Source organism: Sinocyclocheilus grahami, unplaced genomic scaffold (assembly GCF_001515645.1).
Source record: "Sinocyclocheilus grahami isolate Dianchi unplaced genomic scaffold, SAMN03320097.WGS_v1.1 scaffold1079.1, whole genome shotgun sequence".
NCBI lineage: Eukaryota > Metazoa > Chordata > Actinopteri > Cypriniformes > Cyprinidae > Sinocyclocheilus > Sinocyclocheilus grahami.
Genome location: NW_015506258.1, coordinates 182,418 through 206,139, shown reverse-complemented (window position 1 = coordinate 206,139; position 23,722 = coordinate 182,418). Strand labels below are relative to the sequence as shown.

The 23,722-nt window shown below is 36.2% G+C and overlaps 1 protein-coding gene across 1 annotated transcript in view; it reads right to left on the bottom strand.

Moving 5' to 3' along the window:
- Nucleotides 1-20,568, bottom strand: part of LOC107566511 (MAM domain-containing glycosylphosphatidylinositol anchor protein 1-like) — a 159,516-nt gene extending 138,948 nt beyond the window's left edge. The window contains exons 1-3 of the mRNA XM_016251960.1: nucleotides 20,526-20,568; nucleotides 19,702-19,841; nucleotides 739-913 (exon numbers count right to left, since the gene is read on the bottom strand). Of these exons, the coding sequence (XP_016107446.1) occupies nucleotides 739-913; nucleotides 19,702-19,841; nucleotides 20,526-20,568 (358 nt within the window). The remainder of the gene's footprint in view (nucleotides 1-738; nucleotides 914-19,701; nucleotides 19,842-20,525) is intronic.
- Between the last annotated feature and the right edge of the window lie 3,154 nt (nucleotides 20,569-23,722).

The window sequence follows — 23,722 nt, the reverse complement described above, 5'->3', positions numbered from 1 at the left end:
GTTGCAGGCTTTCAATGAGGTCTCAGTCTGTTAATTTTTTTTACATTGTTTCTGATGAAACCGAGATGATAACGAAATAAAAACTCATTTTGAATGACAAAAACTATGAATTAAATTTAAAAACGAGACAAAAATGTTAGGGAGAGATGATTTGGGAAGAGATCCAGTTTAATAAAAAATAATAAAAAATTTTAAATAAAATTCAAAAGTAGTTCTAAGTGAATACCCCTTAAGGTTGTTAGTGTTGAATGTGAGGTTGATCTGAGAGCGTAAGGGGTCTATTGTAGGTGCTTTTTGTGGGGTCTGGCTGTCGCCGCTGACCTGACCCTTGGCTCAACGGGACAGTGGGTCAGTGGTGCTGGGCAGCACTGCAGGGAATCCCTTACACACATAAAGAGTGTGACCCTGCCTGAACTACGGCTTCAACTCTCACTCGAGATCCTTCCAATTCATTCACCTGAACTCTCCAGACGCATCTGTCCAGTGCAGCCCACATGTCCATCAATCACTGCTCATTAAATCTCCTCAAAAGTTGCTGGGTGTTACAATTTGTTTCCTCTTTTGTCTTGGCAGCTCAACTGAGCATGGTTTCCCCTCCTGTTTTCCATAACCTCTCACACCGATATCCAGCACTAGGACAGAGATGGAGCTCTGGAGAGTTCACACTGATTCACCTCCTGCAGGAAATCCTGGAGGGATCAGGCCGGGAAGAGGAGGGATCATGGCCCTATCACTTACACTGCACATCTACACGAATGGACTTGATGGCAGCCACCCCCACCCCGTTCTCAGCTTTGCAGTAGTAGCGGCCGCCCTGCACTCTCTGGATGTTGGGGATCCGTAGAGTCTCATTGAAGATGGACGTCTCCTGGAACTTGTCGGAAGCGCTGCCTGCTGTCTTGGTCCACCGCACCTGCAGGGGGCGACATGTAGAGACACATGAGCTAATAATAAACGTGAAAAACAATTTATTTTCAGCATGTTTTACAGTTACACTTTATTTTAAGGTGTCCTTGTTACAGCGTAGTTGTTGAATTAACAGAATCGCTTAGCATTTGGTGTCTATTTTGCTTCAATTTGCTTACATTTGATTGTAACCAAGAAAATGTGAACCATCTAAATAATCATTTTATGTCAAAAGTTTTATTTGTTTTAAATTTCTAGAGAAACTGAAGCGTTCCGTTTATTTTTAAATAAAAAAAAAAAAAGTTGCGGACTTTCAATTATGTCTCAGACTTTACTCTATTTGTACATTTAGATCTATAAAAAACTCCGGTCTTAAAAAATATTTTAAATCAATTTGTAATGATTAAGAAATGAAGAATTCATTTGCAAAAACCGATAACTCCATTTAAAAAATTTTTCAGAAATCACGTTTTTTTTTATTGCGCATTCCAAGTAATATCAATCAAACTGCAGTTGGGTTGTTTTGATTAAGTAATAATAACTTAAACAAAAACAGCAGATGACAATGTAGATGCCTGACAAACGTTGTTGTTGTGATCATAAACCATATGGATGTGATTACACGCAATACACGGGGCTTTTCCCTCACCATTGTAACGCGCTGCTTTTGCAAGGTTCCGTGAAAACATTTCAGCTTTTATTTTCCTTTCTCGCCCTGAAGAAGATATCATAGGTTCATCAAGTTCGTCGAAATTATCCACCCTTGATCACTTTTAGTCAGCTTTGACGAAAGCACGTCTTTTCAAAGTGAAAGTAGCCTTGTCACCTGACCTGAATACAGCGCGCTGATTCGCTAAAATGGACTTATCGGCTTCTGTTCAAAAACAACAATGGCGCTTGTCGGCTTCTGCAGTAAAACGTGAACTCGCGATGCCTTGAAAGTGAACAAAACCGGCTTTTTTTGACAAAACGTGTTTAGGGTTCAGATCGCGCTATATGTGGAGAATAATGCACGGCAATCAGCTCGTTTTTTTTTTAAAGTGCCGTTTATCGGTTTTTGCAAATGAACTCTTCAAATATAAATGTGTTTTTTAACATTAAAATATTTTAACTGATTTTAATCACAAAATCAGAGCTTGGAATATAAAAATCAAAATAAGAAAACATTATAATATCAATTTATAGTATCATATTTTCAGTGTGGTTTCAGACTTTATTGTATAAGTACAGTATATGTCCATGAGAAACTTATGATTAAATTGTAATTAAGTAATGTAAATGCATTTTTATGTTAAAATGTTGATTTAAAATATATGTTAAAATCATAAAATACAAATATATGAGGAAACGTCACAGAATTTCAGACTGTATATGTACATACAGACCCATAAATTGATACATCTTTAAATAATAACCATGTAAACATAGAAAAGTTGAATTTCTTTTCTCCTACAAAGTAACTGAATGTAGAGTTAAAAGTGTAAAAAATGTACAGTTCAGCATAAAAAGACTGGTCACAAAGATGATGAGGATGAACAGTGTGACTCAATAAGTTTGACCCTAACATAAGTACAGCGGTCAGACTGTCCGTAATCAGAGTCTCATCCATCTCAATCATTCTTTTGACTCTTTCAAACAATCTTTGCATTGAGTATGTAAGGTCAAGTGAACATCACAAACTAAAGCCTGTGTAATCTCCTACACCTCTCCACCTCTGGACATCAGTAAGCTGCTTCCATTATAGCGGGGTCACCTCTGAACAGGGTGCCACACGGGTGAGCAGCTGATTGGAGCTGGCAGCGCTGGGGGCGGCGGGAAGGTTAGGACGTACGTGCAAAGGATTATGGGATTACACCGACCTGTGTAAACGACAAGCTTTGTGTTTATTCAGGTTTATTTGCCTGTGGATTTGGGACACAGCTGCTGTTCATTTATCAGGTGTGGTGGGTGAGAAATAAACACAGAGGAAGGGAGAGAGAGCTCCTGCTGGGAGTAACCTATCCTTTTGGTGGCAAAGGACAGAAAAGCTGGTCGAAGGCTGTTTGATGGGGCAAAATCACTAAAAAGTTGAGCCACTTTATTGTGTAGATTGTAGCATAGTAGTCCTCCTTAACCTACAACTCTGAGCAGACCCACAAAGTGAGAAGTTGCATTTAAAACATGTGTTGTGCCATTATCTGTTTTTTAGAGAAAATCCTTTAGTGAGTCAGATACTAAAACAACAAAATAATGTCATAACTGTGCATACAGTTTTAAACTCACATCGCTCAAGTACATAAAAATAGTAAAACATTATTTAATATAGAATAATAGTATAATATGTAATACATATTTTATATATATTTCAAGAAATAAAAAATACATGTAAAAAAATTGCTCTGATCGAATAGTCCATTATATCAAAATCACTAAAAAGTTGAGCCACTTTATTGTGTAGATTGTAGCATAGTAGTCCTCCTTAACCTACAACTCTGAGCAGACCCACAAAGTGAGAAGTTGCATTTAAAACATGTGTTGTGCCATTATCTGTTTTTTAGAGAAAATCCTTTAGTGAGTCAGATACTAAAACAACAAAATAATGTCATAACTGTGCATACAGTTTTAAACTCACATCGCTCAAGTACATAAAAATAGTAAAACATTATTTAATATAGAATAATAGTATAATATGTAATACATATTTTATATATATTTCAAGAAATAAAAAATACATGTAAAAAAATTGCTCTGATCGAATAGTCCATTATATATATATATATATATATATATATATATATATATATATGACAGATTATATATATTATAAATTATATATATATAATTTCTGGTAACAATATATTATCAAATTATTAAAGTACTTAACATTAGTCCAACACCAAATGTTTTTAAATGTCCCTTAAATATCGTTTAATAACTATTACTGTAAAGAAAAAAAACCTTACTGTAAAGTGTTAGCATATATTCAATATATATTAAATATTGAATTATATTATATAATATACACACATAATATGAACATATGAAAATATGCTTTACAGTCAAGTTCAATTTAATTGACATAATATTTTACTTAAATTAACACGTCTATCTATCTATCTATCTATCTATCTATCTATCTATCTATCTATCTATCTATCTATCTATCTATCTGTCATCTATCTATCTATCTATCTATTGAACCATCTATCTATATATCTATCTATCTATCTATCTATCATCTATCTATCTATTTATCATCTATCTATCTATCTATCTATCTATCTATCTATCTATCTGTCATCTATCTATCTATCTATCTATCTATCTATCTATCTATCTATCTATCTATCTATCTGTCATCTATCTCTTGAACTATCTATCTATCTATCTATCTATCTATCTATCTATCTATCTATCTATCTATCTATCTATCTATCTATCTATCTATCTATCTATCTATCTATCTATCTATCTATCTATCTTCTAAACTGCTTCTCCTCTGTAGGGTCCATGGACTAATGAAGGCAAAATGATAATTAAAAATAAAAACTTCTTTAAAAAGTTCTTACTGCTACAGGATACACATATTTTTGTATATACATTTGCATACAGCTTTTTTTAACCTTCTAATGAGAAAAGATGCTATTGTAGATCACAACTCCCATTCTATTCAAGTGCAATAGTGAGCTAAACCTCTGATCTGCGTCGTCGCCTATATCAGGATCCACCATTGGTTGTGAATGTTCAAAAAATGTCCTGTTTGTTTCCTCAGCAGCCCAAAACTCTGCCATCATTGTGTTGATTCATCGTGGCTCTCAAAGGGCCGGCGCTGGCAGATGTAAGACAGATGGCTCTGGATAGGCTATCATTACAGCGGCCTCAGACGGCTCACTTACAGCAACGCAAAGTCACAGTGGCACAGAAACTTTCAAAGCCTCGGCGATACGAAGACAAGAGCGTCAGAGACAGAAAAGAGAGGACAGCTGATGGCAACAGACACCAGAATGCTGCAGCTACAGGAAACGCAACAGGGGAAGAAATTGGTCATGAAACAGATGAACCAGAGAAAGAGACAACGCTGCCCTTCTCAACATCAACAGCTGCCACACATCACCATGTTTTACTGCTCCAGAGATCCCAACAGACTGCGCAAACCCTGTCTGTCTGTCTCCCTGTTTCTTCACAGTCTTTTCTGTCTGCTCTTGGGAAAGAAATCCCATGAGTCTCTGTTAGCTGAACACTAGCGTTCTTCATCTGTCTCTACTGCAAAATCAGCTTCATAATATGCTGTACAACATTCTGATATGCTTTCCAAATCCCATCTTTCCATTTTGATGATAATGAATTTGGTTCTGTTTGTTCAGACCAAGGGCAGGGTTATCATTATTAACTAAAACTAAAAGTAAAACCACAATCAATCCATCAATAATAAATAAATAAAATATCATTACTTGGCATACAATAAATGTGTGAACACTTTAGTATATGGACCAATTCTCACTATTAACTAGTTGCTTATTAGCATGCCTATTCTGCATGACCATATTCTACATTCCTAATCCTACTCAATACCTAAACTTAATGACTACTTTACTAACTATTAATAAGCAGCAAATTAGGTGAGAAATTAATGGTGAGAATTGAACCTTAAAATAAAGTGTGACCATTAATGTTAACTAAATTCGTAATTTAATTTAATTTAATTCTTAATTTAATTTAACAAAATTCTTTAACTTAATTTAAATACTCAAACTTTCAAATTAAAATGACCTGGCTGCATAAATCCTCTTTCACTGATGGCCATTCAAAATATGTTTTGTGAAGGAACAAAACTTATGCAATAAACAATATTCCATTATAGTTTATATTTAACAGCAACCACAGACCACAGAAAACCACAGACTGTTATTTTACTCACAAAGTTGACAAAAAGGTCCATAATGAAGCCGCAACAGGCAGCGAAACAAGGAATTGTCATTTTTTAGCTTTAGTTAAGCCATTTGACAAAGGTCAAAATAAATGAGGAGAAAACAATACAGAGCAATTAGCATTAGATTTCTCATTGTCCGCCAAAACACTAAAGGGGCTTTGCAGCAATGCCATAGAACCACCATTCTGGGTTCCCTAAATAATCTTTCAGTGAAAACGTATCATTATTTTATATTAGTGTGATTGACATTTTAATACTCTAAAGTATCTTTTTCCACTATAAGGTTTCATGGATGTTAAAGGTTCTTCCCGGGACAATAAATGCCAATAAAGAACCTTTAATTTTTTTTTTTAAATTGAGGTCATTTTCGTTGTTATTTTTACCTAGGTTGTGTGAGGAAAAATAGTTTCATGCTGAACTGAAATCATAAAGTACATTTACCTGACGTCCTCATGGAAAGCTTCCCGCGTCCGAAGAGAGCTTTTATCATCCCACTCCCATTTTTCCAAACCCTCTCTCTCGCTCCGCTTCAGGTTTTCTCTTCCCGCCTATCCTATAACTGCCTCTATAAATTAAGTTCTCTGCGAGTGACACCAATTCAAGTCAAGCATCTGCAAAGAGACGTTTATTGCTAAATGCCTGTCAAGCCTGCTTAAATCTGGGCGGCTGTGGTCCTCTTCAGCGCTAGCACTGGTTATTGCTACTGTAAGCGCATTTAATGCTCATTGCTGGGCTTTTTATGTGTGAGCATGTTAAATCGGTGAAGAGTGATTACTACTCACAAAAACTCAACGTTTGCAGCTTAGCTTTACACTGTGTATTACTCTAAAATCTCGTATCCCTTTCTTTCCCTGTCTCTCTCTCTCTCATTCGCTCTAGCTCTCGCTCTCTCAATTCAATTTTGAGCTTTATTGGCATGACAGAAACTATCCATTTGTATTGTTCAAGTGTTGCAAAACCAGTCAAGTAAATAAGGTAAAATGTACAATTAGCCTAAAAGGTGTACGCTATTTATACAGTAAGTAACCATGCAATACTCAGGATAATTACAGGTCATTATCGTCAAATAAACACAGACTCGGTGAGCAAGATCCCAGTGTGAAGCGGAACAGTCTTTATCATTATCATGAAGGTTTTTACTAAGCAAAAAATTGAAGTTAGATAAGTTTAAACAATCAGATTTCAGTTTTTTATTACTGGGGGGCACATGAAGCACATGTAACATTATACACAAATTGCAGTAATCTATACAATCAATACATGTATCATGGTTTTCACAAAAACATTTGTTTTTAACACTGATAATAATAAGAAATGTTACTTGAGCAGTAAATCAGCATATTAGAATGATTTCTGAAGGATCATGTGACACTGAAGACTGGAGTAATGATGCTAAAAATTCAGCTTTGCATCACAGAAATAAATTACATTTTAAAATATATTCAAATAGAAAACCGTTCTTGTAAATTCTATTAATATTTCATAATATTACTGTTTTTACTGTGTTTTTGGTCATATATATATACATTTAATTATAATAAAATATATACAATTATAATGACATTTATGAAACTATAATTAAGTCTATAGACTTAAACATCTAGTTTACTTCAGTAGATTTTGTAATGCAAGTATCTTGAGCACACAACTTTCCGCAACATCAACAGATCCAGATAACAGATACTCCCACCCTATTAATAATTATAAAGTGTGCAATCCTTTCCAAATCTATACATGAATTTCCAGACGTCCAGTGCTAATGTTTAGCAAACTAAAAGCAAGCCTGAAGAGAAACATAAAACATCAGGAAAGAAAGAAAGAAAAGCAGTGTCAGATTTTGCCGGCTCATCTCCCGTTCTGAACTGCACCTCTGTTCACTGAAATCAATCCTAATCAAATAACACGCAGCCCTGCAGAGTATTTAAACCTCTACATATGTTACACAAACAGTAGCTCTATTAAACTTCCCACGCCGAGCGTAATAAATGAGTGTGTAAAGTGTGAGGTGGCTTTTTCTGCTCACGGACACAATGAGGGCAGAAATATATCTGCTGCACGTGGGATGTACACAGCATTAGTCCTTCTGTGGCCTGATGCTGCACACCTTCAAGATCACACTTCTGTCCTACAAACAAGCCTACAGAAAGCAACCGCCAGGTTTACATGCACATTTTATGAAGAGAAGTTGTTTGCGCCAAAATTGACATTTTGCTATCGTTTACTATTTCTTTTGAATTTCATTTTATTTTCGGACTTTTGTGAAACAAAAGGTTTTAGGAAGAATGTCAAACCTTGGAAATGGAAAGGCCACCAAAAAGCATCATAAAAGGATTCCATGCGACTCCTGCGCTATATTTCAAGTCTTCAGAAACCATACAAGAATTTATATAATTTATGATATATTGAGTAGTGCTCAAATTGAGAACCAATGGCATCAAACTTGGTGCAGCACATTTAAAGGCACCTTATTTATATATATATATATATATATATATATATATATATATATTGTGGTTAAGTCATCATTGGAAAATATGTATTATTTTATCAAATATGTTTATTTTAAAATATGAATAATCAGTGTTGTTACTTTTAATTAAATCTAAAAATAAAAGTATACATTTTTTTTTGTTAATTTAAATAAAGCTGGAATAAACTAAATAAAATAATAAAATAAATATTAGATTAAAAACTTTTTTTTTTAAATGAGTTAGGAAACTAACTAAAATCAGTTTAAGTTCAAGTGTTAAAATTACAAAAACTAAAACTAAAAAATTAAAAACCAAGCACCTTTACTTACTAAAATTAAACTGAATATATATTAAAAAAGCTCATTTCAAATATGAATAAGCACTATACTTGTGTATAAATAATACTAAAAGATGTGCATATGTACCTTTTCCTGCTCCTCCCATGGAAATACTGTAGATACTCTTACCATTTATTTTAAATCACATCCAGTTATACTGCACAGAAATGTCATTTCATTTATTTTTCTTCATGCCCTTAACAACAGCAAGCAAGAGCACATTAAATTGCAAAATTAAAAATTAAATTTCTTTCTCTCATAACTTTTTTCCTCCCAAAAACGTACCTTTTTATAACTTTCTGTGTCACGCAGCACTCATTACTTTCATCTGAACATATGCAGATGAAACATTTGAAGTTCAGATGGTCTCTTCCTGTCTAAGTGGGCGGTTCTTGGCCACAAAAACTGCAGTGAGGGTCAGTATTTAAGGCCACAGTCAAAAGTCTGGCTAGGCCTGACTTACAGGATTTCACTGACACGTAGTTCATCAGTGACATCTGTGATGTTCTATAATCACTGACTTACTGAGTGCTGAGTTAAACACGCCGCATGATCAGGGAGAGATCCAGTTCCTCTTGGATGGCAATCAACAGCAATCTGAGATCGATCAGTTTGAGAAAGCAACGTCTGGAACAAGAAACTGAACCGCAATGATGATTACTGCATTTCTAGCATTGGCTTTTCCACAAACAGGCTTCCATTTACTATCATGTGTGTTCCCTGGGAATTGAAAACACAACCTTGGCATCACAAGTGACACGCTTTAGCAGATGAGCTGCAGGAACACGATTATGATGACGGTGATGATGTCAGTGCTGACTGAGGCATGCGGCGGAACGCTGACAGAATATAATGTGAACAGTTCGATCAAGAGAATGCTGAAATGGAGATGTGATAGATGGAGATTGATTGAAGTAAGTGACGTGTCTCAAGGTTTGGTTTTCTACTGGGGGGAAAAAATCACAAATGAGAACTCTTTAAGTCAGTGTTTCTCAACCCTGGTCCTGGGCGCCCCCCAGCACTGCACATTTTGTGTGTCTCCCTAATCAAACACACCTGATTCAACTCATTAGCTCATTAAAAGAAACTCCAGGACCTATAAGATAAGAGAGACATACAAAATGTGCAGTGTTGGGGGGCGCCCTGGACCAGGGTTGAGAAACACTGCTTTAAATGGTTAAATACGCTCTTAAAAATAAAGCTTCTTTGCTTGCATTGATGGTTCCAAGAAGAACCTTTCGGATTCCATCCATGGAGTCTTTCAAAAGGTTATTTATATTGGAAAAAGGTCTTTCAGATGACTAAAATGTTCTTCACATTAATAAAATAATGTTCTTTTAAGAACTGAATGGTTATTTGGGGAACCAATAAACCATTCTTCTATGGCTTCATCTCCTTTTGGTATATTTAAGAGTGAAAGAAAAAATGAGGTTCTTTGAAAGGTTCTTTAGAGAAATCAAATGGTTCTTCTACAGAATTGCTGTGAAAACCTTCTTTTGGAACCTTTATTTATTTATTTTTTAAGTGTATAGACTTTAGACTTACTTTATCTCCTGCTCCTCAAATGTTTCTCCTGAAAAAAAGACCTAGTAATCTCACATATGTCTCCTCTAGAGTTTTAGAAGAGATCACAACAATATGGTCAAAGATCTCATTATGAACTGAAATATTTCACATCAAATACTTCCAAGACCAAATAATCTGGTATATTATCCACATTCATTTTATAGCTTTACACATTTACTGTACAATTTAACAATTTGATTTGCCCATTTGACTTTTTATTCCTCAAGGATAGAAGAAACATCTAAGACAAAGGTGATACTTCAAAGAAACAATTGGCTCAGTTAACGTAAAGAGCATATTCTCCCAAAAGTGTTTTGCACTGAAACCATGTTATACCAAATACCAGTCAGTTTCTTGAAATAAAAACTCTGTGAATTAGTTTTAAATTATTATTTTTTCCACCCTCCCTCTGAATTATGTTACTGTACCTTTAAGATTTAAATACGTAAATGACTTCTAATTCACTAACCTATGAACTACTAACACACCTGCTTTCAAATTACAGGTTTTTAGAGCCTAGTTTCAACAACTGGTCTGAATTGCAAATGTCTACACAGTTCATCAAACTGTTTTAGTTAAAAATATATATGTTTTTTATAATGTGACCTCTTTAAAACAGTGTTTACTCATCCAGTAACATTTTTCAAACATCGAACATTTCTGATGACCGAGCCTCTCCCTCCCGCTATTACCAATGGTACAACGAGACATCTGGTACAAGTTAAAACGTTCGTGTCTAACCCTCCTCCTTTAACTCATTCTCTCTCGTGGCCAATCAGAGGCTGTTAAACAGTGTTTCTGTGCGAAGCCGTCTGGTGTAATGCATTTAGATGCCGTGCACACTGAGGTGCCAATGAGAACTGTGCTTTCTAGAACACTCCACCACTGGGGGCTTTACACAACTCACTGCACCAGCACACTGCTTTAATATTCCTTCTGCTCTATATGTGTATCACCATCACAACCTTCATCCTCATCTTCCTCTATCCTCTATACTGTTTCCTGTCTGTCTCCATACAGGGCCATATGAATGATCTGAAATATAGGCAGATGTATACAAAAGAAAAGAAAAGAAATTCCACTTTTTCGCCATGTACTGTACTGCCTTCAACTAAAAAAAAACTGAATTTGAACTGCAGTAGTAAAAACAGGATGCAGAACCAAAATTCTAATTTGAATGTAAGGAAAATTCAATGAGAAATGAAAGTCAAGGAGATCCATTTAACTTTAATAAGAAAAAAATCAAGACAAAATATGTTTCTTTTACTAAAAGATTTTTTGGATGGATGGATGGATGCAACCCTGCCTACAATAAAGTTTGTTAGATAATGAAAATAACATTTGCTGGATAAGATACATCTTGCCCAAACTTCTGGTTCCTATAACACATGCATCAAGAAAACAAATATGTATTTCCAAAAAAAAAGTTGTAATAGTTGTTTCAGCCCTGATCTGCGGCCTGTGTTTTCTGCTCTCTGTCTCTCTGTTGTCGTATGACCTTGTGTCTTGATCAGTATGTGGTGTGGAGTGATTTTTTGCCATCTGATCTTTCTGTTTTCAGAAGTGTATTGATCCTTCTGCACTGCACTTTCAAGGACAGAAACCAAACCCAGACGACCCCTCCTTCTACTCCCCTCCTCTCAAACTTCTATACCAATCCCCCTTTTTCTCGTTGTTATTCTCTCTCACTCACTCTCTCTGATCGGGGCCCAAGGTTGCAGTGACCAGCAGTATGAATAAATAATGTGCGGAGCGGGATCTCTTTCAGAAAAGCCATTTAGGCTGCTATTGTGTTACTAAAGGCTGTGCATTTAGCCGCCGATGTCCATGTGACAGAAATGCTATAGGATGTGAACTGCGAGTCCTGTGAACAGCTATATCTCCAACACCACTAGACCTTCCCAATGACCTTAAACACAATCACTACTCACTCAAACTGCCCAACGGACTCGCTTACTTTCTCTTCTGCTGCAAGTGTACTGAACCATCTGTGTCTGAAACAGTATGGTGAATCGGGCCTGATTTGGACATTGTGATATATACTATAGTAGATGAGAGAAAAATCACAAATGAAATCTTAATTGTTTCTTCTAGACAGCAATGAGATAATGGGGAGCAAAGGAAGACTTTTGAAGCATTTTGCTCCTCAGAGTGTTCTTTATGTCAACTAGGGTTGGACGATGTCTACCAAATTGGCATCAGACGATGTGTACAGTGAAACATCGCGATGGACGATGACATGGGGGGTTGTCTCATTTACTTTGATGATGAAGAGGCTACGATGTAAAGTTTGCAATGCTAGAACTGATTATGTTGTGTGCACGCGCGAACACTTGGGTTACTCACATCAGCGGAAAGATGTGATATCCGTCAGATAGGAGCAAGACATCATTCAAAACTGTCTATTTTTTATTTGTGTACCTTCAAAATAACAGTGAAACGTTGTACTTTTGTAAAATAAAGAAAACATTCAAAATGCACTTGCCGTCTCTGTGAACCTCTTCGTAAAATGAAGAAAAACTCAGCGATACTGTCTAACACTATACTTGTCACACAGAATGAGAAATATATTTATAGAAACCTTGAAGTGCCCGCTTCAACCTGTTTACGTTTTGCTTATTTGACATTAAATGCATTATATAAGTCACTTTGGAATATAAATCATAGCACGTTCAGAAGATAAAAAATGCAACATGTAGTCCGGAAAATACCGAATAGCAAAATTTTTGGGGGACCCCCTGGCTTTGGGTCACGACACAGACCCCAGTTTAAAAACCCCTGGTCTTACTCATATTATCCTCTCCTAACTAATAAAAAATAACAAGACTTATAATCAGTCAGGTAAAGGCGAGCAAGGCACATCAGTCACCTTGCGAGGCCAGTGCATTTAGTGGCTGCTCCCTTTCGCAATGTATATAAATAAATACAGGTGAATATAACCGCAACAGGTCACTAGGATGGCTCATTTAACGTAACGGATCACCAGGCAGGCGTACAGCAGTGACAGACAGACACATATAATGGTGTCCTGTATGGAAAGAGGTTTCCCAGCTGACAGTTGTCCATTTTCACCTGTACAAGTGAACAGAACACTGAGCATCGGCAGTAATGAGGCACGTTGGAGTGACGTCACCGCCCCTCCTCATCTGATTGGCAGAGGAGGAGCTGTCAATCTAGAACTACTGGACCAATGATGACGCTTAAGCTCGCCCTGATTTACATGAAGATCTAACCACAACATTTGAATGTGGAAACAAGAGCGAAGGGAAAAACAGCATAAGCATACAAAAAATAAAAAACATGTGCAGAAAATGTCTGACAGCACAAAAAACAGAGTAATATAACCAAGGAAAACATTTTGTGTGCAATTCGGATAATTTTGCATTAATATTTCAGTTTTGTGCAATATGATTTTAAATGTGTTAAATGTGATTTAAAAAATGTTTTAAATGCGTTATTACATTTTTGATTCATACTTATTATTTTTTGATCCGTGACCATTGTTTGCTATTCTGAAAACTTTGCTTTAATTTTTTAATTTTGTGCAACATAATTTTACTTGCGTTTCTAAATTTTGGTTTCACACTTGTTATTTTTTTATCTGCGACTGCAATACATTTGGCGGGAAAATGATCCCATAGACCCAAACCTTTGAATGGTAGTGTATATATAGTCAAGTGTAAAGAGAATAGTGTGCATATCCTATCCGATAGTGGTATAAATGCCCCCAAAAGTGCAGCTAACTGAAGAAAAACCCATATACGCTCATCTACATATGCCTATGGTTCAATCTCCATTTTTACAATATAGAAGTTGTGTCATCATGAACAAGACTTCTTCCACATTTTTCAGGCTATAAATGGATTAAAATGAACAACAAATGGGTTCATAGAGCAATGGACATGCAGCTGTGCTCTGACAGCCGAACACACCATAATTTTGAAGACGGCTGACCTTTACTGCCTCTCTGTTAATCACACAGAGCAAAAAAAACATGATGTGGTAGAAAAAGGCAGGGGACGGGAGGGGCAAAGCAGTATCATGTTTTTGGACACCGCTGCAGAATGCCAATGCAGAGAGCAACTCAACACTCCCTTTGGGATGCAGCACACACACCACAACCCAATGTCCCCATCAGCCCAGATCTCTTTCCCAGCATTACCGTCATCATCTACAGTCAACCCATCACAAATCCAATGGTCATCTATGGGTTAACACTGGACAAATAGAAGGTTTCTGAAATTATATGTATAAATGAAAATAACACAGCTACTCAAATATTTGCACCATCTCGCAGAACATTTGAGCCATCTGAGCAGAAAAGCCATTTGATTACTCAGTATATCACATTATGAGCAAATATTAACATCTATAAGCCCATTTCACACAGTTATACCAGTAAATTGCCGTAAAATTACCGGAATGACTTTACCTTTATAATTTTGTTCAGTGTATATATCACGTGCTCCAAGATGCAGAAGCGGTGTCTGATTCATGAACGAACTGATACTTTTCAATAAACCAGTTAAATCGGTTCACAAATCGCACCAAACGATTGATTCACGAATTGGAATGATCCGATTGCAGCTGTTCTCGAGTCGACAACTCACTGATTCAAATGAACCGTTTAGTGCGAGTCTCAGTGAACTGAATTCACAAGTAAGGACAGGGAGATCTTGTTAGCGCACGCGCATCTGATGCTGCTAAATGTAAGTTACTAATGTCGAATTTTAGGATTAATTATTGTAACTGAAAATCATATTTAGGTCAAAGCTGTCAGTTGTTTGTGAACTAAATCTGCCGTAAAGGGTGATCTGTTTAAGCCCACTGAAATGCTTGAATGTAGACACATTAACATCAGAGTCTCTATGTTTTAGGTCAAAAGACATTAAAATAACACAGATTAAATAAAATAACTCATGCAAGTTCATCTTCCCCGCAGCTGTAACATTAGCAAATTTATAAAATTCTATGCATTTAGCCCTATGTGACGTCTGTTTTTATATTGTTTGTCAGCACACATAGCCTAAGTTACTATGTATCTGGATCAACTAGCCGAGTAGACAAATATAAATGTTTCTTCATAACCATGCTGAAAATAAGTCAATAATGTTAGCTGATGCTAACTGTCTAGCTAACGAGCTAATTAAAAAAATAAAGTCCAAGTATTTTTATTCAACCACCTAGATAGATTACAGCTGAGGGAAAAAGAAAGGATGTGATGTTCAGAATATGGTAACTACAGTAATTATCAAAGTGGGAAGTGATGTCCTCTGGGGGCATTTGGCCAGGGGGGTTTTTACACCACAGACAAGGTTTGAGAAGAAAAAAATCATTATGAAAATCTAATTATATTTTCCTTATTATATTCATTATTTCCTTATTGGTTATTTTAGGAAAATCCCAGGTATTTTGAGCAGTAGGATTATAAAAAATATATATGCTAATATAAACATTCATCTATCGGTACTTTTTACTTAAGTACATAAAAAATCGAGTACTTTTGTACTTTCACTCGAGTAAAATTGAAAACGGAGTACTTTTACTGGAGTAATATTTTATTATATGGATCTGTACTTTTACTCAAGTACTTGATTTGTGTACTTCGTCCACCACTGCTTTTTAACCTCAAACGCTCTTCTTGTCTAGCTCTGCGTGAACTCTGTGTTTTCCGGTTCATGACAGTTAGGGTATGTCGAAAAACTCACATCTCATTTTCTCCTCCAACTAAATTGATGGAACAAATTTACTGGTAATTTTAAGAAGGACCTGTTCACACATGTTCGCTTTATGGCAATTTACCGGTAATTTAACAGTAAAGTCTGTATGTGTGAAAGGGGCTTATGACACATTTTAAGTTACTAAATACACTAAATCCAGAGCTCTGGAACATTCCAGTACTGGTGCAAAGTAAAAACATGTACTACTGTTCAAAAGTCTGCAGTCAGTAAGGTTTTATGTTTTTGAAAGAAGTATCTTATGCTCACCAGTGCTGCATTTTAAATTTCACGGCTCGTTCTAACATGCCCCCACATGTCTACATCACGATGTGGGAAGATTTGCATAACGGCGCCCAAATGTTCACGCGAAGAAAGAAGGAGTAACTTTTATTCTCAATGTAGTATTGTTGTTGCCGCCACCGCCATGTCGTGGAGACACTGTGTGTTTCGTTGTGAAAGCGAAACTACTTTGTTTGGTCTTCCAAAAGAGGACGATATCCGCTTCGTCATGCCTAGAGGTGATCCGTGCTGGTCGCTGAGGGAATATATCAACTTCACCCTGTGGCTCGCCAGATCGGCTTTCACCGTGGATGAAGCGGAGTCCAGCCCAGGGTCGTCACATGTGTTTGTCGCAAGCCCACCAGCCACTACTTCGTCGAATCCGCCGGCCGTGCCGTTCTCAAGTTCGCTGGCCTCCGCTCACTCTAGCCCACCGTGTGTGTTTCGTTGTGAAAGGGAAACTACTTTATTTGGTCTTCTAAAACAGGACACGACTAGAAATCTGTGGTTAAATTGTATTTACAACACTGTTTCAGAACAGTTCAACACAAATATTAATTTGTGTGCAGCACATTTTATGGAGGACTGTTTCCTGATCCTGGGAGAGTAGACTACAATGCCGGCTGTTCTAACTCACAGACTGTAAGTACGTTTTCATTTAAAGGATTTGCCACTGATGATTCAAACGCGAGTTTTGGGCAGTGTAGAGTAGCACTTGTTTGTCATTTCTCCGATCACAAATGCAGACATGGTTTTATGTTTATGTGGCGCGATGCAACGCAACGCGTAAAAAGACAGTATAAGTCATTATAATCAGTAATTATGTCCCCACTGGATGCAACAAATGCCTCATTTGTAATGGGTTTTAATGTTTTTGATTCATCGCTCCGGCCGGACAGGGCATCACAGAATGGTAAGGGGCGTAACATTTCTGTCACATGCTTGAGGTATTCGGCCAATCACAAGGCACTGGATAGCTGGCCAATCAGAGCACACCTCGCTTTTCAGACCGATGAGCTTTGTAAAAATCGACACGTTTCAGAAAGGCGGGGCATAGAGGAGAAACAATAATGTACAGTATGTGGAAAATGTGTTTTTTTTACTTTAAACTTTACAGCATAAACACATTTCATTACACCAAATACACAAAATAATGTTCTTTTTAGCAACATCATATGACCCCTTTAAAATAAGTTCATAGTGGTCATAGGTGTAAATTTTGCCAATACTGAAATGATACCATACACCACTGAGCATTACACAAATGTGCCAAACTGACAATCGATTGTCTGTCTTTCTACAAACAATTCTTTTACACAATGTATATATCAGATCACAAACACACATCGACCCTAATATAAAATACACTTCAGTGAAGAGCAAAATACACCAATACACATTTCAATGCATGTGCCCTGAAGACAAAATCCAGGCACAAATATCTAGACACACACACAGATAAGAACACTATCTAGTGACCCGTGAAGGCCCAGCACTGCAGGCAATAACGTCCTACAGTATATGCAGTAATATCCTCAGTTTATATTCAGACACTGTGACTATATTCACACTCTATATTACACTCCTATATTCAGCTTGTTGTCATCGTAATGTCCCGACATTTCTAATGGAAATCGTGGATCATGTTATGGAAAAGCAACTTCTTTATTCCGTGCACTCGTTCTCAGGACCGAGAGAGGGAAAACTGATAGAATTTAGATCAGATCGGTGTTCTGCTGATGCAACCTGGAGCACTAATATATGTAGACAGGTCGTTGGGAGGATGCGTGTGTGTGTATGAGGGTCTTTAATAAGTGACCTAATGGCAGTGGACAGAGCGCCTGTGGGAGCCACGCTCTTCACACCTCCTACTGTTATCAGCTCACCCTTACCTTATATAACACACACTCACACGCCAACACAAGCCTCAAAAAAACCTAAAGTCCATTGACAGACCCTCTCTCCTTCAGTGTCTGCAGTCATCTGTTATCAGATACGTGATACACATACGCACAAAAACTGTACGGTTCATATAGAGCAGGAGTGTCAAACTCAATTCCTGGAGGGCCACAGCCCTGCATAAATTAGTTCCAACCCTGCTCCAACACATGTACCATGTCGTTTTCAAATAAACCTTAATGACCTGATTAGCTGGATCAGGTGTGTTTAATTAGGGTTGCATCTAATCTGTGCAGGGCTGTGGCCCTCCAGGAACTGAGTTTGACACCCCTAATAGAGAGGTACAGTGGTTCCACTGGCTGTGTGTCAATGCTGACCTCTCAAAAACCTGTCAACAAGTTAATATCTTGTGTGTTGCTGTGTATGCAAAACATTTATATCATTTATTTTAATAGATTTTTTATGATTTAAATTTGAAATAAAAATAAAGAGAATACATCATTTATTTGAATTGCATTATTTGTATTTAAAATGTATATCATTTATAGATTATATAATTTAAATATAATGTAATTGTGTATTTATTATAATTGTAATTTGATTAAAAAAAGAATACACTAAATTGTAAATAAAATAAATATGTATTCTAATTATATATTTCATACAATTATGTATCTGTGTGTGTGTGTGTGTGTGTGTGTACCTTGTGGGGACATTTTTTAGGTCCCCATGAGGAAACAAACTTATACAAAAAGTTTTTTGAAAATCTAAAAGTGCAGAAAGTTTTCTGTGAGGGGTAGGTTTAGGTGTAGGGTGATAGAAAATACAGTTTGTACAGTATAAAAATCATTACACCTATGGAATGTCCCCATAAAACATGGAAACACAACGCGCGTGTGTGTGTGTGTGTGTGTGTGTGTGTGTGTGTGTGTGTGTGTGTGTGTGTGTGTGTGTGTGTGTGTAAAATGCAATAAAAAATAATGCAATTCAAATTAATATTATTTATTATACATAAATAATACATTATATATATATACATTTATTTAATTGTAATATTTTTAATAGATTAAAACTAATAAATAATATAATAAATAAAAGAGAAATAATAAATAATTTAGATTTATTGTCTACTGAAGCAAACATATGTTGTTTGTTTCTAACTTTTACCTCAGTGAAAGATTTACCATTAGAGTTGAATCTAGAATGCCAAAAGTGTTTTCTCTCCACGTGTCCATGTGTCAAAAATATGACGAATGTTCTGCACATTAAGCTATCAAAACAAAAATATGAAGAACAAAATCACGCTGTGTCTTTGTGTGCTCTATATTTTTTTCTTCTTGTTTTTGACAAGTGCATTTTTAGAGAGATGTACATCTCATACAGTACTCATACATGCTACAAGTGACATATGGACCTGCATGAGGACGAAAGTATTTGCTTAAAATAAAAATAATACCCATCCAATAAGTTACATGGCTTATTACAATATTTCTGTTCAGTAAATCCACTCACTATTGGAAGGTGTGGCAAAAAGTTAAATTCGTACCTGATGTGCTTGTTTTTCTGCCCAGCAGTGAGTGCCGTGTATGACGTGAATGTGTGTTTGTGTTCACCTGAGGCCGCGGGTGTCCTTTGACCAGACACTGCAGAACTAACGTGTCCCCCTCTCTGATGGTGTAGATCCTTTCACTGATGTTGTCCTCCTTCACCACACACGTCTGCCCAGAATGCACAATCTGAGCGTTCGCAGGAGCTGAAGGACAGACAGAAAATGAGATTATTACATTACATTTTCTTTAGCAGTGGTGTTTTATATGCTGTGTAGGAGCCCAACTAACTAAAACTAGTAAGGTCACAATTTAATCTTTTTTTTTTTTCAGCGAGTGGATGAAAAATTTGTACTCTCATGCACACAGTGGCCTCAAAAAATATTTGGATACTTAATACACAATTAAAAATGTCTGGATATCATGGATATCAAAATATTGAGAAAATCACCTTTAAAGTTGTCCAAATTAAGTTCTTAGCAATGCATATTACTAATCAAAAATTAAGTTTTAATATATTTACAGTAGGAAATTTACAAAATATCTTCATGGAACATGATCTTTACTTAATATCCTAATGATTTTTGGCATAAAAGAAAACAATAATTTTGAACCATACAATATATTTTTGGCTATTGCTACAAATACCCAGCGACTTAAGACTGTTTTTGTGCTCCAGGCTCACATATTACATATATTCTAAACTGTAATGGTTCTGACATCAATACATGTTATACATGGACTTCTGGTATAAAAATAAACTTTCTAGCCTATCAGATATGAACATCTTATACTGTATATAAGTTTACAGAAAAGCAAGCATGACCTAAGCATCCCGAAATGAACAGAACAATACGAGAAACGGAAATTTCAGATGACATCCTCCATACTCATGTTCCATGAGTCAGATGAGCACTCAAGGACCTCCGGCATCTTTGCTAACAGTGTTTGCTAGCTGGATGCGGTGGGCTTCACTTCAAGCTCTGGGCAGAATTCAAACTCAGGACCCTCGGGAATACAAGCCAGCATTGCGGGCAGCCGAGCCCGGCGGTCACTGCCCGGTGAGCGCTTTGATTATGAAGAGGAAGGCATGTACCGCGACAGCCTACACACTGTAAACGATGAGTCCGCATCGCTTATTAGCATTTGAAAGGGAGTCTGGGACAGGAAGAGCTGCGAGGCAATGCATGACATGTTTAGAAATGTGTGGAAACCGCCAAACCTTTTATTTGCGAGTGTAATGGTGTGGTCAGGGCTGAGCGAGCATCAGAGGTCAGTCAACACACGGAAATTAATGATGCTCATTAGCGGTACAATGAGGCCTGCGCTCATGCTAACGCCGCTACAACCAGTGGAAGAGAATATATCTCAAACATTTAAAAGAAAACCTCTTAACTCAGCAATTCTGTGCATGACATTTCTCAAAAGTGGGTTTCCACTCTCCTAGACAATATAAGGATATCAAGGAATTTTAAAAAACAGTTTTGTAGGCCTAGAAAAGGCATGGAAATTTAGTTAATGAGTCATCTTTATGTTCTGCTACAATACATTTCATTGGCGAGTAGAGTAAAACTTTTTCACAACCCACAGTGATGAACAATTTGTGAGCAAATCATTCTTTTAAGTATCATTCAAACCAGTTCAAAAATTGCTCTAAATGATGAACCAGTGTTGTTATTATTGGCTAAAATTGATTTGAAAAAATCTGAAATATAGCTGAAATAAAATTCTACATAAATATTGGTTTAAAACATGAAAATTTGAAATTTCGCCTAGGCATCCAACTGAAATAAGTTTAAGTACTAATAAAAATATAAAAAAGATCAAAATTACAAAAGCATGAAATTACAACTTTAAATTTAAAATAAAAGCTAGTTCAATATATTAAGTATATACTACAATAATATATAAATAATTAATAAAATTACATTGCTTTAAATTAATAATACATAGACATAAAATGTGTGATGCTGCCTTATAATATGTTGGGAAAAAATCTTAATAAATAAATCATCTAGAATAAAATAGATTGTGAGGACTTCCTAAATATTACGTCTGTGTAGAGTAAAACTTGCTTACAAACCAGTTTAAAATTGGACTGAATGATTAATAATCGAATGATGAACCTTTGTTGTTGTTATCAACTAAAACTTAAAAAGCTGAAATAAAGCTAAAATCAAATATAAACATTAGAATAAAAAAAAAATTACATATAAAATATCAAATTTTTGCATTGGCATCTAACTGAAATATGTTTAAGTTAAATTATTAAAGCACATAAAATTAAAACTAAAATAATACAAATCAAAAGCTAATTCAAAATGATAATTAAAAACTATAATTGTATAAAAATAATACTAAAATACTGTTTTCAACTATAATATCATACAGATACAAATTTTGGGTATTGTGATGCTGCCTTAGAAATTAGCAATAATTATGCTTGAAAATGTAATGTAAATTCATCAGTCAAAATAAAAATATCATCTTAAACCAAAAATAACCCACCATCACCCTGTTTCAAAATAAAGAGAGACTGTGTGTCTGTATGGATGTGAGCAAGAGAAAATAACAGCGTGGTCAATAGAGCGGTCTCCTCAAAGACAGAGCAAATTAATTTCTCCATGATGTGATTATTATTGATCGGTTAAGTGCGAGGTGTGTTTGTGTGCGTGAGGTCCTTGTGTTAACAGCTGCGGGTGCACCACATAATGTGTGGATGACTGGACCTCACAAAGCACTTGCCCTCTCAGCAGGTGTGCGTGTGGAAGTGTGTGTCTAAGCCCCAGATTGTTGACCACACTCCTCCTCAGCAGGAGAGAACGCCCAGCGTCAGGGATGAGCTCTCTTTAACTCTGCAGCCGGGTCAACATCTATCACTGTCACACTGACCCAGTGCATCATGGGATGAAGACAATCCACAACTTCAGATCAGTATTCGGCAGCGGTCGCTCAGCAACAGGATTCGCTCTGGGTCAGATACTGAGGAAATAAATATCACGGAGAACCGGAGCAACCTCAATCTAGTCTGGATGAGATCTAGTCCGACCAACAACACTATCTACAGTATTTACAGTATACACTGCAGTATATACTAGATAGAATGATAGATAGAAAGACAAGACGATCTACAGATAGATAGAACGACAGAACGATAGATAGACAGATAAACAGAATGATCGATGACAGAATGATAGATAGAACGATAGAATGATAGAACAATAGATAGATAGATAGATAGAATGATAGAACCATAGAATGATAGATAGAACGAACGATAGAACGATAGATAGAATGATAGAATGACAGACAGACAGATAGATAAAAATAAACGATAGATAGATAGATAGATAGATAGATAGATAGATAGATAGATAGATAGAACCATAGAATGATAGCTAGATAGAAATAACGATAGAATGATAGCTAGATAGAAAGAACGATAGAATGATAGATGAAACGATAGATAGAACGACAGAGCGATAGATAGACAGATAAACAGAATGATTGATGACAGAACGATAGATAGAACGATAGAATGATAGAACAATAGATAGATAGATAGATAGAATGATAGAACCATAGAATGATAGATAGAACGAACCATAGAATGATAGATAGAATGATAGAATGACAGACAGACAGACAGATAGATAAAAATAAATGATAGATAGATAGATAGATAGATAGATAGATAGATAGATAGATAGATAGATAGATAGATAGATAGATAGATAGATAGATAGATAGATAGATAGATGCACATTTATACAAATATATATTTTCAGTGATTGTGTCCAAACCGTGGGTGGCGAGCCGTATGGGAGCTGTTCCAGCACTAACAGGTAAACGTGCTAACCTGAGTGCATGCTGGGCTGTTGAATTCTCTTTGCTGCTGTTGTGTGGGCAATGCTGTCATCCAACAAAAAGTAAATTCTCAAACATCTCCTTCTTTCTGCCTTTTCTCCTCCCAGCCCTGTCCATCCATTCATCCATTCACCCATGCAACCATCCATCTAAATCTGAAGCAAACAAGGTTCTCTCTGTGAGTTATCAAACTAGTCTCAAGCCAGCAGTGGGGAACACG